Source organism: Trachurus japonicus, chromosome 24 (genome assembly GCF_045865225.1).
Source record: "Trachurus japonicus isolate A0001 chromosome 24, Traja_1.0".
Lineage (NCBI taxonomy): Eukaryota > Metazoa > Chordata > Actinopteri > Carangiformes > Carangidae > Trachurus > Trachurus japonicus.
The window spans coordinates 15,033,509-15,049,208 of record NC_140930.1 but is presented as its reverse complement, the minus strand read 5'-3'; the positions used below and the strand labels follow the sequence as shown (position 1 = coordinate 15,049,208).

Below are 15,700 nucleotides of genomic sequence, written 5' to 3'. Positions count from 1 at the left end.
AAAACAAAAACGCTTCTGTTAATAATCTCATGATTTTCTTGCTGGGTTACATATATATCCAAAAACACGCAATTTCTCAAGGTAACAGCACATATAATATCACAATCTATCTCCATGTTCAAACGCCATCTAAAGGAACAACTGCTAAACTCACAAGTTAAGTGTATGTCTAATGTATGTCAAATCTATGTAAAATTGCTCTTATTATAAGCTTTAGATACTGTAGCTTCCTAAGGAGACCAATTCACATGCTTAAAACTGGCCACAATATGATCTAGCAAATTAATTATGATTTTGTGTGTGTGTGTGAATAAAAAGCACTACTACTACTAAAAGAAATAGAGACAAATTATGAATTATTATGGATGGTGTACCGACCTGCTGTAGCGCCTCCTCCAGGCTGAGAGGAGTGTGTGCAGGGGGCTCCGGTTCGTCTGAAACAGAGGTCAGCCAGGTCTGACACTGCTGCAGTGTGTCTTGAAGACTCACATGTCTCTGTAACTCATGGTCCAGACTCTGATACACCTGTAAGACACGGATATTTACATTTAAGTGCTATATTTCTGGATTCAACAAGACACTACGAAATAGTTGACCTTCAAGATAATCGACCACCAAAAATCAAATGCCACTGGGGCCACAGTGCAACATGGCGCCAAGCACAAAGTCATATTAAACAATAAAACCTGAAACAAGCAGGCAGTTATGCAGTGTTATATTTGACAGGTGTTGAATGTGGAGGCGTCCATGCCCTCCAGGGGAGAGCGAAACAGCAAGGTCTGATTGACAGTGTTAATATGAGAGCCCGAAAGATGGGAAAAAGGGGGGGTGGTGGGGCACGTACTGGCAAACTGCCCAGCGTATTTGGCAAAGGCTAGAAGGTTGGCATTGTGGCAAGTGGCAGGCAGGATATTAGAGCTGTGTTGTGCTGGGACACAGTTGGCAGCCACCGTCACACTGGAGGCGCAGTTGTAGAGAAGCCAGCAGTGTAGTGGTAAAGTGTGGCTGGATCACACAATGCCAGATTGGATGTGCGAGTGGCGGTGGTGGTGGTGGTGGAGGTGGTGGTGTCTTGGGAGGTGAGCTATGATGACAGAGTAGAGGTTGCCAAAATGACAGAGCGGGGCTGGATTAGAGGGCTCGCCAGATCTACTGAATAGTGGCGTGTGACCACTTTCTGGCTCAGGCATGAAAAAGTGAAGTTGACAGGGGATACGCGGAGATTAATATGGGGGAGATTGAGTTAGTGATTTTGGCTGGTGGGGTCCGTCTGAGTGCGGCTGCTGTTGAGCTCCACTTTGGCAGCCTTAATTGGTTGTGCCCTCTACGCTGGCAGCGAGGGGCTGTCTTGAGAGATGGGTTTAAGTGTCAGAACGGGTTAGGATTAAGTGGATGCCGAGGCTGCTGGAATATTAACGCCACTGATATTTAAAGCATGCGAGTCTGTGCATGTGCATCTGCATGTGCATCTGCATGCATGGTCACACTCACATCTACGGCTGCATGTGCAAATGACTGTGTATGTGTAGCCCGACGCGTAAGAACCATTTCACTACTTCAAACAGAGAAAACATGTCTCTCTCAGCTTCCCGTCCCTCCCTCCCTCTTTGCTTCTCCTCCTCCTCCTCACTCACTCTCTGTGCCGTGCTACAGATGGCAGAGTAGCTGTCTCTGGTGCCTTGCTGGTGAGCCTGGACCTGCTGTCTCAGCCTGCTCTGCACACGGTCACTGCAGCCTTGTACCAGGTGGTCTCCGCGCTCCTTCAGGCCTGCCAAGCGATCCTCAAAGCCCGCTATTTCTTCCATGATGGCCTGAGAAGGACAAAGTGACCAAGTAGGATCATGTTAGAGAGAGTCTCCATGGATGGGACACATACAACTGGTACATATGTATGACATATTTCAGGCTGAGTCGGTCTATTGGTCAATGACACGAGAGGTCAGAACAGACAGCAAGGTCAGTCAAGGTGTTTAACAGACCTGAATGGATACGTTTTAGAGGACAGCTGTCAATTTCTAAATGCAAATTAATAGTAATGCTATTTTGCATGTATTGTTTATACATAATGATATCAATTTATCATTATTATTGTCTTCCAAATCAATTAGAAATATGAAAAAGAAAACGTGAAATGTTGCCTCTAACACAATTCTCAACTGAAACTGAACTCAGCTATTAAAATCCATTAAAGCAAAAGACATAGATAACCATATATGGCAGTCATACCTGAATAAAGTATAAACCTGTGTGTTAACCAACAAGCTTTGAGTAATTTATTTTACCCCATGTTGTTTGTAAGTGTTTACAGTCATAAAACATTACAGTCGTAAATGCTGTACCATATGTGGTCAGTTTATGGCACACAACAAAATTAACATAACCACTAAGTAGTTAATATGTCAGCTGGTCAGACTAATTATACAGTATGGTGGTGTTTGAAAATGAAATCCTCAAGCATGATCATAAACATGAAAGTGTCTACTTCACTTTACTTTATGTAAATTGGAGCTGATTATTGTAACAGTTAGAAAATAACATTTTGAATCTGCCAGCTGAGGTCTGGAAATTTAGATTAAAACACATTGAACACTTTTGCCCTGTAATCAAGGCTCACTGCTTGATTACATGCAACAATTTCAGTAAACAACAGCAAAAAAAAAAAAAAAAAGAAGAAGAAGAAAGAAGAAGAAGTAGTGATGCGATGTGATTGGTCACCTTGTGTCTGGCCAGCTGTTGAGTGGCGGCCTCCAGGCTGCCGCCCACGGTGGGATCTGGAGTCACCATTCTGCTGGACATCTGGAGCAGCCAGCGCTCGACCTCCTGGAGCTCATTGTGGTACGCTTCCTGTTCCTTCACCTGGCCTTCCAGATTCTCCACGTGAGTCTGGATCAGATGAACACACACAGAAAACATACACTGAGTACTACTGGACTATGCAAACTATTGTAACCACCTACAGTATAATGCATCCGACTTATTCTAAAGATTTTAAATGCTTCTTAAACCCTCTTGTGTCTTTATTATAAAAAATTTACATATAATCAACAAGTTCAAGTGTCACATTATATCTTGGAAATATTATTTGTATATTAAAACCGCTGTCAGCGCAGCACAGCTCCTCACCATGGCTCTTTTACAGAGTTCAGCGTAGTCCCTCTGCAGTCTGTTCATTTTGTCTCTGATGGAGGGGTAGTGGACGGACGCCAGCAGAGCGTCTCCCTTCTCCACCACTGACCTGACGGAGCCGTCATGGGACTGCACCATCTGCAATAGAGCCTGCGGACACAGACAGACGGACAACATGTAGCTTTCGTATTCAGTACAACATCGTAAGAATGATGACTTTATATGAGGAAGTGCAGTATGTCATGCTAAGCTACGATTCTTCTCATTGCACATTACTGGTGTTTTGGATTTTCCAAAGCACATCACGGGTGTTTATCAGTTTGAAAGGAAAGGTATAATCCAGAAAATCATCGGCAGTTATGTAAAGTATATTCAATTTCAGAGCCATGCAAGGACACTCAAGTGCTCCATTAAGCTAATAATATTCAGTCAGGTCTTGCTGCTATTTGGACCTACCCAAGTGCAAAATTACTGAACGCAGCATTAATGTGATGCCCTGTAGGGCTTTATACTCATTATTTCAATTTAAATATAGTACAGTCAGATAGAAAAGCCTGATAAATGACATGCTTGCTATACCTTATACTTAGCGAGCTGTGCTCTCCGCTGGTACAATTCAGCCTTGGGCTCCACCGGCGTGTTGAGAAAAGCTCGGGTCTCCACCAACCACTGGGCCTGAGCTCTGTACCGGTCCTGAAACTCCTTGGCTAGCAGCAGCGCCCGCTCCAGGAAGCTGTGCTCCTGCCTCAGTCCGCCTGCAAGCTCCTCCAGCTGGGCGAGACGAGCCTCCACCTCAGCTCCCAAACTCTCAGCTCCGGCCTCGTCCAGGAAGCCGGCTGCCTGCTCTGCACGCTCCCTCAGAGACTTTAGGAAAGTGTGGCCATGTTGGAGCTCAGACTGGAGAACCTGGGTGAGAGAGAAATAAAAATAAATAAAACTTAGCAAGGGTTCAGTTAACGGTAAAGTTTCTTTTATACTAAATATGAACCAAGGCATTTTGTTCACAGCTGAGTTACCAAACTAATAGCATACGCGCTCTATGATAAGGAAATCCTACTATCATAGTTTCCATTGACTTTGAGGTTAACATTCAAACACTGAACCCTTGATTCCTTTGTCCTTCACCTTCAGTGCTGCTGCCCCAGTCACCGAGACCGGCCCGGCAGTTTGTTTGAAAGGCTTTGAACCCATCAGGTAGGCTGACACCTGCGTGGTGAGATGTGGAGAAGACTGGGGAGGTCATGGTGTGGAGAGACCACACTGAATAATATGAAAGAAGGACCCAATTATAAGGAGCCTTAACAGGCAGCAGTAGCCATGGGGGTTTCCAGGGCAACCACAACACACACAGACCTCCACTCAATGGGACATCATCTAGCTTTCATCATCAGTCTATTAAGGCTTCGAGTAGAGAGCAGCTTCACGGTGCAACAACCCCAGCTACTCCCTTTTTTAATGTATACCATAACAAGAAGCTGTGTCTTCCTGCACAAACCCATGTTTGCTGTCTAATAAGAACCTGCACGTTCAGGCATGTTCATCGTTTCCAGTGTCACGATGTCAACGTCTCCGCTTAATGACCTTAATAAGAAACACTCGCTACATCGCAATTCCATACAATTCTGTGTGGTGGGTTAAAATAAGGACGTCTGCAGTGATTGCCATTAGCAGCAGATTCAAACCTGAACCCCCCTGTGGAGTGTCTTTCTTCGTGGAAACTGGCTGTCTATACTTTAAATTAAATTTGCCAGATCGCCCAAGATGGTGTTGAAATTGGCTGTTGTGGGGCGTCGTCGTGTAGCTCAGTGGGTAGAGCAGACGCCCCATATACGGAGGCTATTGCACTCGCCGCAGTGGCCCTTTGCTGCATGTCATTGCCCCTCTCTCTGTCTCCCCATTCCCTGTCTCTCTACTGTCCTATCCATTTTTTTTTAAAGGCCTGAAAGCCCAAAAAATACTTTAAAAAAAGAAAAAGAAAAGAGATTGGCTGTTGAGAAATACGATTTTGTCCATATTGCACATAGTAGAGTCAATAGGATCTTAAAAAGCATTTAAACCCCTAAAAATTGTTGATGTATATTTGGGCACAGAGAACATAATAATAACAACTCAGTGGGCTTGGTTAAATTTAGCTATTGATAGAAGGATTGAAATCTGCTTGACACTTCGATACTGCAGTGCCAGTGGCAGTCAATACTACACTGCAATACTCGTCAATACAGTCAGTGCAGCCTGGTGAAGATTTTATCTGAGGTCCTGCACACAGTGCCGCCCTTTATTCAGTGAACTGTCTTGTACCATGTCAGCCCTAATTATCCATGTCAAGTATCTTGTGCGCCTGCTGTAAATGATGAGCACAAGCGTCTTGATTTCTTATTCTGCATGAGTTCTCATACTCCATTATCTACTGTAATACATCTACTGTAGCGCTGACAACCACGTTCGGCATTACCATTATCCACTAACGGAGGGAGAACATTTCAAAGGTGACCCTGAGAGCAGTTTGTAAGCACTGCTGTCACTGTCTCTCATGCATGAACTGCAGCAAAACTGCAGTATATAAAACCTGCTGATTCTACTCTGCATCGTATTATTAGTTCAGTTATGAAGAGCAAAGCATGTATCATTGTTGATAATTAAGAAATGTTGACATGGGCCAGTTTGCCTTCAGTATGGCTATGAGCATTTAAAAGCAACAGGGACTTTAGAAATGCCCTTGAACATTTATTTAAAAAATGCCAGTGAAATTAAAACTCAGAATGGGGGAGGGGAAGGGGCGGATTAATTAGGAGATGGAAAGAGCCTTTTTTTACATTTTGCATTTTGCCTGGTTTACAATTTTTCCTGAAGCTAGTGAGTGGTAGATATGATATATAGATAAGATGCTTTCTTCAAGCACTCTGTGTGAAACCACTGAAGAAACCCATGTACAGTACAAATAAAAACAATATCTTGGAAAAATGAAAAATAAAAAGGTTAAGATGCCCTAGCCAGAAAGAAAATATGAAAAGGGGGAAAATCAATAATTTCAAATACAGAAAACTACTAAAATTGTGCAGTCTAAGGAGGCGAAGGATGCCCTCTAAAATGTATCTATTTTAAGATGCTAATTTAATAATTACTAAAATGTTCAATATCTTAATGAAGTCAAAGCATGTGATGTTTCCATGACGGCGCCCACCAGTGCTGACTGACTCATGCGTTTTACAGTCACTAATGAGGCTCAAATCCAACTAATGGCCCTTGACGCAACTATTGACTGCTGGTCTTTGTGTCAATGTATAATCATCTCACAAGTGATGGAGCATTTGTGTGTTATCTGCAGCGCTGGAAGGACACATGTGGTGACAGCGTGTCTTCGGTCCCCATGCAGAGACAGAGCATCGATCCCAGACAAGGATTACTGCAAAGCCCACACCAGATGATCTTTTGTAAACGTCTACTGTGTGTGTCTCTGAATGCATTTCTGGGTTTGTTTGTGAAGAAGAAGAAGACAAAGACAACGAGATGTAGTGATAGATTTTTTTGTTTTTTTTCCCAAATCAGAGGTGTAAAAACATGTGAGAAATCACTGAGGATTCACGGGATTGTGAGTTTGCTGTTGCTTGTTAGTTTGTACGTTGTTTATGGTATGAAACGAGTGTGAGAGGAGACAAGTGTGTGTGTGTGTGTGTGTGTGTGTGTGTGTGTGTGTGTGTGTGAGAGAGAGGGATGTGAAGCGGTAAGGGCACTGCATCAATTACGGTGTCTGTGCCAGCAGGCTCCTGACACCGGCGCTTCTTCATCCTCTGCCTCTCAGTGGGAGGTCTCTCCCTGGCTCTGCGCTTCCTCCAAAGCAGCACCCGCTTTGTCTTCATAAAGAGCCGATCGATACTCACATTCTCATTCAATCCTTTACACACTCGATATGAGCTTTGCCAAATAAACGTCAGCAATGATTTTTTTTTTTGTATTGTATTGTAGTCTGTGCATGTTCCAGCAGGGCGTCTTCTTGCTAATGACCATTTGACACAAAGCACACAGAGATAAACTGCGACAATTTCGACAGCAAGTTTCTTAAAACGCCGAAGCACTTTCCAAATATTAAAGGTAAAGTGACTGCTGTGCTTGCTCTCCAGATAGTTCATGCATATTTTTACTAGCCAAGCATATTGTGGCTGCCAAAGAAACCTGTACACTTGATGCTATAAGCAGATACCATATGTTGCTTGGCAGAAAACTAAATTGCGACTGGACATTTTTTTGCTGGCTTGGATATTGGACTCAGATGGGTTTGTGTTCAGCTTCTCCTCCATGAACTGGAGTCTTGCTAAATCATCATTTTACCATGAAAATACCCGACATCTGTGCTGATTTATTTGCAACCTGTTCAGGAGCATGTATGAAACGCAGCATTGCACCTTGTATCTACAGAGAGATCAAGCACTGTGACTGTGAAACTTCAACATACTAACCCAAAAGTAAATACAATATACAGTATGTTTGGGCAAATAGATCAATACCTCCAGTTTTTTCATCTTCTTCTCCATGGCGACCCGGTCCAGAGGTTCAGAGGTATCCGTTAACACCATGAAGCTTTTCTGAGTCGTACTGAGCCAGTCGGTGAAAGACATACAAAGATTTTCCGCCTCTTCAATGCTCTTCAGTTCCTCCTGTAGCTGCTTGATGGTGTCCTGAAAAAAAGTGGATGAAAGGTCAAAAGAAAAGTTCAATAAATGTAGGATTTTAAAAGAAGGTTGCAATATACGGTATATGTACAGTTTAACCAGAGACAAAGGATAAAATGTTAGATTTTTTTGAGTTTTTTCCCCAAAAACTATGTGTATGTGGTCTCACCGGCTGTCAACTTCACCATATGACTGATACTGCTACAATATGCATGATATAAAATAATTGGGCCAAATATATTCAGCTTTTTAAAATATGATGAAGTAATTAATTGGAAATCAACACCACCCTTTCATGTCCACAGGTTATTTCATCATATGAACAGAAGCGTTTCTCTTTGTTTGAGGTCAAAACTGTTGTTAAAGTCGGGGGAATTTCCAGGAAACAAGGAGTGTATCTGTAGCCGTTTCAGGTGTGATATGTGGCCCCAGTAGTGTAACACTGGCCACCAAGGACCAAAATCTCTCTGATCAGCCATCAAAACAGAAAATATCCGTTTCCCCCCGTCCTCTTTCATCTCTCCTGAATGTCAATAGCTTCACAACAAGGTGGAGAGAGGGCCTTTATGTTTTTGACGCATTATCCACTTGACTGAAATTTTGAGTCAATAACACCGCGAGGATGGAGAGGGTTTCTTGCAGGTTTGACACATTATTCACTCAACTTGCAAATCCTGTGGTGAGAACCTCCAATTAGCTGATAGTGCTGAGTGCACACCTTTTCTGACTAGACAGAGGTAATAGCTTCCCACCTCATGCCCATATGGCCCCCACTTCACACAGAATAATTACAGACGCGCACGGTCGGTGAGGGATGTTGTGTGTCTGCAGCACGCGTGTGTGTCGGCATGACTTTAAGTATATGCATGCTTGAGTTGAATTTTGAGAGGGGAAGGAAGGGGTGTGGGTTTAACAGAGACAGAGAAACAAACTGTGGGAGTGACAGCGAGACACACACGCATGCACGCACACGGCACACACACTCAGATGTGTTACTGAAGGTGTAAAAATCAATGCAGCGCAGGCAAAGCTCCTCCACTCCCGGTGCCGGGTGTGAGATTGCCTTCTGTAGCGTTTAATTACAGCCGTAGCCCCAGACCAGAGGAGCCCCATTGATTTTCCTTTAGTCCCCCCCCAGAGGAGCAGACAAATAGAGAGGCTAGATCTGAGTATACAGAACAACACAGGCTGGGCTCACAGGCATAACTCCAAGAGCTACTTCAATGGGGTGTTACAGAAACAAGGCCCAAAGTTGCACTGCAGTGAATTCCATGGTGAGAGAGCATAACCATGTGTGAAAAGCGCACTGCGGGCAGAGACCCCGGTGGCACTGCACACGAATTCACATGTTCTTGATCTGTGATTGAGACCGTGTGACACAAAACTGTTTAAATTTTCCACTCATAGATCATTACGACTTTGTAAAAGGAACCGGCTGCAGGTGTTAAAAAGGCTTAAAAAGCAACGATTTTAATTTAGAAGGAACTAAAAAAAAAGGCCTTATAACATGAACCTGAAACGATTAACATTAAAAATGATGACTTATAAAGTGTTTATGTGTTTGTTGGGACTTGTAATTGTTGCAACAGTGAATTAATTATATTTTACAGAGCTTTATTTAGCACCGTGAGACCTACAGTATAGGAGACACTGTCACTAATCATATCTTCAGTAATGAGGAAGGTCATGGTTTCATAGCGAGCAAGTGCCAAAATTAATTAAATAATCACAAAAATATCATTATATTACTTATATAGAGAGGAGCTACAGAAAGAATGTGATATAATAATAGACAATACTAGGTTGTTTCTCCTTTCATTGTCCAAATATAGTTTATACTTTGTCCATTAGATTATGAAACACGTGTTAAATTGCATTTATTTTTAAGATCTTAAATTTAACTTCACTGAACCCTTCAGACACGCTGTTATATTCCACTCATGATGACAGGTAGGTCTCGAACAGGAAAATCTTTGGCAGACAGGAAACTCTGTATTGTGTTTGTGCAGCAGCAATGTTTCAAGTTATTCTTCCTGTCCAACAAAAGCGCTGTTGATACAATTATACAAATAATACTGTTAAGCAGTGGATCTACAAGGATTAAGTATATGAGCTGATAACATGGGCAATTGTATCTTGTACATACTGTATGGCCTCAGAAAATATTTATACTACTGTAATTACATTTGTAAGCTTTGACATAATGAAAGACAAGGGTGGACTCAAACGTCTATGAACAAACACTATCAACAGGTAACTCACATCTGGCCCCGCTGCTTATTTCATATAATTAAGTATGAATGAGTAGGGAATATACTGTAAGTATTTGATCCCCTGCTGATTTTGTAAGTTTGCGCCCCCACAAAGAAATGAACGGTCTATAATTTTTACTGTAAGTTTATTTTAAAAGAGAGATACAGAATATCAACAAAACATCCAGAAATAAGATAATCAGAAAGGTTATACATTAATTCAATTTCAAGTGAAATAAGGGCAAAAAAATCAGCAGGGGACCAAATATTTATTTTCCCCACTGTAAATGTCAGCAGGATCAGGGAATCTTGTATAATATCAACGTAAACTGTCTGACAGACTGGGAGCAGATATAAAACAGGAGATATTATACAGATACGACCTCATGAACCGGCCCTCAGGGTCTCTTACCTGGATGTTGAGCAGCAGAGAGTGGTAGCGGGCCGTGAGCTGGGTGGCAGTGACACTGACTCGACTGCTGATGTAGGTTTCCTCCAGAACCTGCTGGGCCAGAGAGGAGAGGCCATCGACCTCTCCCTGCCGGGCGAGCACTGCCTCAAGACACCCCTGTTCACCGGAGACGCGGAGGTGAGCATTAATGATCATACGTTAGTTATATCCAGTTAAAATTATATATGTTTTTTTAAAGGGATAGTTCAACATTTTGGCAAATTGGCCCATTGCCATAATCCCTATAGTCATAGTGGTAGGTTCGATACCTTTAATTGTCGGTGCAAGTTATTTTTAGAACGGCGGAGCAGAGCTGCTCAGAGCTACGCTACGGAGGCTAATGGGATTTCTTAGTTTCCCTCATCAAACTCGTCAAATACGCAATCCAACAACTCCAAAACGCTCTCATGGACAAGTTGTGACCTGCACATTCACCACGCTATGAGATAATATCGAAGCGTTGTTTTCGAGGCAAATGCAGAGACTTCTTGCCGAAAAACTGCCCCCAACGGAAACGTGCATCAGTGGTTTTGCAACAACTCCGTCTTGTAACGTTATATTATTATCTCATAGCTTGGTGAATGTGCAGGTCACAACTTGTCCATGAGAGCTTTTTGGAGTTGTTGGATTGTGTATTTGATGAGTTTGATGAGGGAAACCAAGACATCCCATTAGCCTCCGTAGCGTAGCTCTGAGCAGCTCGCAGCTCTGCTCCGCTGTTCTAAAAGTAGCTTGCATCGACAATTAAAGGTAACGAACCTACTCCTAAAACTAGAGGGATTATGGCAATGGGCCAATTTGCCAAAATGTTGAACTATCCCTTTAAGAAACAAAGCTTCATAAATGTTGACAAACACTAGAGAGAAAAAAAGAAAAGAAATATATATAGCATCAAATCACACTCATCATATGGGACAAGGGGTGGGTGTGTGTGTGTGTGTGTGTGTGTGTGTGTGTGTGTGTGTTTGTGTGTCTGTCTAAATGCAGGGAATGCAGGGAGGGAAAATCCTGAGACTGTCTGACATCCTGACACTGACAGGAAGTTTGCTCCAGAGGGAGGAGACCCAGCAGGAAAATACTCTGTCCACTGTGGTTTAGCTTCAAACTACTCATGTTGTGATCAGAATGTGCGTTGTGTAAGTTAGAAAAGTGATATACTGCAGTGCTCAACCCCAAAATACCTCATAACTTTCTTTTTTTTTTTTTTGAAGGTAAACTCTATTTTCTTTCTATATTGCTGTGGTTGAGTTCTGAGTGTGTGAACAGGTAGGCACGCTGTTATCACTGCATCTGTTGTATTTGAAGCACATGTTTGAACTTAAAGCCATATTTGCAGGAACCAGCGTCGGGGTCAGTTTCTCTCTGACCTGGAGTTTCTTCAGCTGAGTCTCCTTGTTGCCTCTGTCCGACCTCCGATGACGCCTGATGTTTGCCACCTTCTCCATCTCCTCCAGCCACTGGGCCAGACTCAGGAACCTTTGGCCCATCTGCCTCAGTCGGGTCAGCGTGGAGTTCAGCTGGGTCTGGGTCTCCTCCAGGCGGCCCTGGTAGGCCCCCCACTCCCTCTGAGCGGTGTCCAGCGCCCGGTCCTCGATCTGTGGTATACCCCAAGGGATTACTCTCTCCCTGCTGGTCAGCACAGAGGAGAGCAGAGACTGGCCGTTTGAGCAGCGATCCTGTAGGAGCTGTGTGAGGGGAAACAAGCAGAGAAAAGAAACAGTGACTGAGGAATCTGGAGTGGTTCAGCTGCCAAAAGGGTCCAGGTGTTAAAGATTTATGCATTGGCCTCCAGAGAGAGAGAGAGAGAGAGATCTGATGTCAGATGTGGGTAAGAGAGTACACAATAATATGAAGAAACTCTCTGTGCATTTGTACACTCACAAACCTCCACAGTATTATTATTATTATTACCTGTAGCTGTTGCAGCGTCTTCTCCAGTGTATCCACGTTTCCCTCTGGGTGAGACAGGGAGGCCAGAGAGGCCTGCTCCTGCTCCAGCCAGTCCTCAAACACATGTAAGCCCCTTTGATACTCCTGGTGGACCAGTACTAGTCCCTTGGCCTTGCCGACTGCATTCTGCAAAACAACAGGTTGGAAACATTACAGGAAGCCATTCAATGTGGGATGGATAAAGTATCTTCTGTATATCTAATATTAGGGAAGAACAGGACGGTGGAAATGTGTTGTCAAAAACAATGATTGGGTTAGTTTTACAACATATAACTCACACAAACGTAACTATAGTTGTGTTTTGGAGAGTAAAGAAGAACATAATATTCAAAAGCGCATTAGTTTCAATATTTGAAACTAAAAAGCTAGCATTATTGTTAATGTGATTATAAATAATAAAAAAAAAATGACTAAAAAGCCCAACATGTAGGTCATTAACACCAACATTTTGGTTGGGATATAATGGATATATAATGGATGACCGGAAGGCGTTCTATAAAACACCAGTCAGTTATGTTGTAGGACAGATGGTCACAGTCTCCCCTTCTTGAGTTAATGCATAAAATAATAACAGTGGTTTCACACAACGTTATGAAGTTCACCTCTGACCAACTCGATGCAAAATGTCATAGTTTCATAATTGTATCATACTACAGAGATTTGTGTTAATTTGTATCATAATAAGTGCATGAATTTAACAGTTACAGCCAAAATCGTGTTTTGTGAGGTCGCCATGACCTTGCTCTTTGACCGCCAAAATCGAATCAGTTCGTCCTTGACGGACAGAGAACCCCAAAAGCTGTGCCTCTAGCCCCGACTGTTGCAGGCGCAGAGGCATAACAATCATTCATTATTCAAATGCCTGCAGAGGGGAAAAAAAAAAATGAAAGCGTATGTTGTGGGTAAGTACCTTGGCCTTTTCTTTGAGCGTGTTGTATCTACACTGCAGCTGCTGCACCTCCTGCTGGGTGGTGTAGTGTTCAGCCATATTGGACCCCTTTGTGGCAATGGTCTCCAGAGGACTGCTGTGACTCAATACTTCTTCATAGAGAAGCTGGAGGGAAATCAGAACAAATACACACGCACTCACTGTAGTTTATCTAGCTCCACTGGGAGGCTCGGGGATATACATGTATGGTAGTCCAATATTTTTGGAAGAACATCAGAAAAAGTAAAAGAAAAAAGAAAAGAAACAAAAAGCTGGATAACATGGCGACTGCTTTGTAAACAGAAAAAAAACAGACCCGTGTTTGGTAGAGTCGATATCAATACTTTTATCAGCTAGTTACTACTGTATTATAGAGATGTGATACCTTGGTCTTTCCCAGGTTGGCCGTCTTGTCTCTCATCTCAGAGTACTGTCTGTCCGAGCAGCTCAGTGTCTCCTCCACGCGGTCCATCCACAACACAAACTGACCCACGTCCTCCTGATAGCTGGTCCACTGCGACAGGGCGCCCTCCAGTTGACTGTGACAATCAACATAATGACATTAGCAGCACACAGACATAAACAAAGACACACACACATGTGCACGCGCCCTACACGTGCAGTTTAATCTAATTGTCCCTTTAACCTTTCAACTGACTGAAATCCATCAAGTGAAACAAGACAGGCCCGCGGCCCCATTTATCAACGGTCTGACAGATTGATTGCGTCATGATCACAACCTTTTACACTGAATGGAGGCCGAGAGCAGGGAGTCCCACGAGTCCTTGAGGTCTTGGATCTGTTTGCGAATCACCGGGACGCCCTCGGCCGACGTGTTCCTCTGGACGGCTTCTCCTCGCGTTAGCAGCATCTTCAGCTGGATCTCCCTCTCCTGACGAGCAGCCAGTAAGGCCTGAGGACAAAGAGACGGTCCAACAGTTAGTTAGTGATCACCACCAACCATTAACACACTGCGTCTTTTGGTCAGTGTTGGGCACGTTACTTTAAAAAGGTGATTAGTTATAGTTACTAGTTACTTTCCCCATATATGCACCATATGCACAGATAAACTGCATATAGGTTTCATATACAGTATGCGCATATATCCTCATGAGGATATATAGGATATACATATATGCTCATATATGAAACCTATATGCAGTTTATCTGTGCATATATGCACCATATACAGTATATTAGCATATATGTGTATATGAAAACGGCCAATTTTATGTATGTCACATATATTCAAACCTATATTAAAACCTATAGGTTTTTTCTGTGTGGGTAACACCATTAATTTTATGGTATTTTTATGCTTTTGGTCTGGTGCTACATCCAAAAATGTGAATTATTCCTCAGTGTATGACACTAGCTCTAACCTTGGTATCTGCTGCACTGGTTACGGTTGTTTATCAACGCTGACCTTTATTATCCAGGGCATGAACATACATTTAATACTTAAATGTGTGATTAATCTTCTGTAGCTTGTGCAGTGTTTACTTTGAAACATTTAAATAAGATGTATGAGTATGTGATTCTAGACTTCCCTGCTGACTCAGTGCATTTTTTTTTTTTTTACATTTGTTTGCAACAGGCCTGTTTCAGCACTATAGCTGCTCCAAGTCTTGATTTTGAGACAATGACAGTTTCCTTGGCCCAAAAATAGCTGAAAATCTTGGTATATTCCCACACCCGTCATCGCCCACTCCTTACTTCCAGCTGTAACATCCGTTCCTCCAACACGCCCTTGTCGGTGGTGGTGGAGATGCAGGTGTTGAGGACCCGCTGAGCTTCACAAACCCAGTCCTGCAGCTCTTTAAGACCCTGAGAGAAGAGGCGGTGTTCCCCTACGATACGTTCAATCCTGGAGGCTTTGTCCTTTAAAGATAAGAAGAGCCCAGCACTGTTAACAAAAAACACTCCTCAAGCCTTACTATATTGTTTATGACAGACAGGTTTGCAGCGAGTTAAAAGTGGAGAACACACTTTCCGGATTCCAGCGCATAAAAACACTGTCTTCATTTTGTTTTGTTTGTGTTTGAAAATTACAGCCTTGTTTTCCCTCACAGACGTCTCTGGAGACTTTCCCACCCTCACACATTACAACACAGCACATCTTCAGCATCTGTGTGACTGTAGGGTGGAGACAGGCAGAGCTACAATAACAATCTACAAGGGGCAATTTTAAATGATTTCGTTCCTGTTTCCATGTCTGGCCGGGAAGAGGACCTAAAAATAGCGCTCCACTAGTTAGGCGGCAAAGTAAATAAATCCCATTCATCATTGTTGGAGCACTCTCACTGTCCTCGGGTCAGGGAATGGT

General features: G+C 43.0%; 1 protein-coding gene across 8 annotated transcripts in view; it reads right to left on the bottom strand.

Moving 5' to 3' along the window:
• The window catches only part of syne1a (spectrin repeat containing, nuclear envelope 1a), a 147,759-nt gene that overhangs the window by 54,433 nt on the left and 77,626 nt on the right, over positions 1 to 15,700 (bottom strand). For all 8 annotated transcript variants that reach the window (XM_085771461.1, XM_085771460.1, XM_085771462.1 and 5 more), the window contains 13 exons: positions 15,091 to 15,255; positions 14,115 to 14,287; positions 13,760 to 13,913; positions 13,357 to 13,500; positions 12,408 to 12,572; positions 11,864 to 12,181; positions 10,458 to 10,613; positions 7,629 to 7,799; positions 3,706 to 4,032; positions 3,124 to 3,276; positions 2,716 to 2,883; positions 1,635 to 1,811; positions 379 to 525 (listed from right to left, as the gene is read on the bottom strand). In XM_085771461.1, coding sequence (XP_085627587.1) covers positions 379 to 525; positions 1,635 to 1,811; positions 2,716 to 2,883; positions 3,124 to 3,276; positions 3,706 to 4,032; positions 7,629 to 7,799; positions 10,458 to 10,613; positions 11,864 to 12,181; positions 12,408 to 12,572; positions 13,357 to 13,500; positions 13,760 to 13,913; positions 14,115 to 14,287; positions 15,091 to 15,255 — 2,418 coding nt within the window. The remainder of the gene's footprint in view (positions 1 to 378; positions 526 to 1,634; positions 1,812 to 2,715; positions 2,884 to 3,123; positions 3,277 to 3,705; positions 4,033 to 7,628; positions 7,800 to 10,457; positions 10,614 to 11,863; positions 12,182 to 12,407; positions 12,573 to 13,356; positions 13,501 to 13,759; positions 13,914 to 14,114; positions 14,288 to 15,090; positions 15,256 to 15,700) is intronic.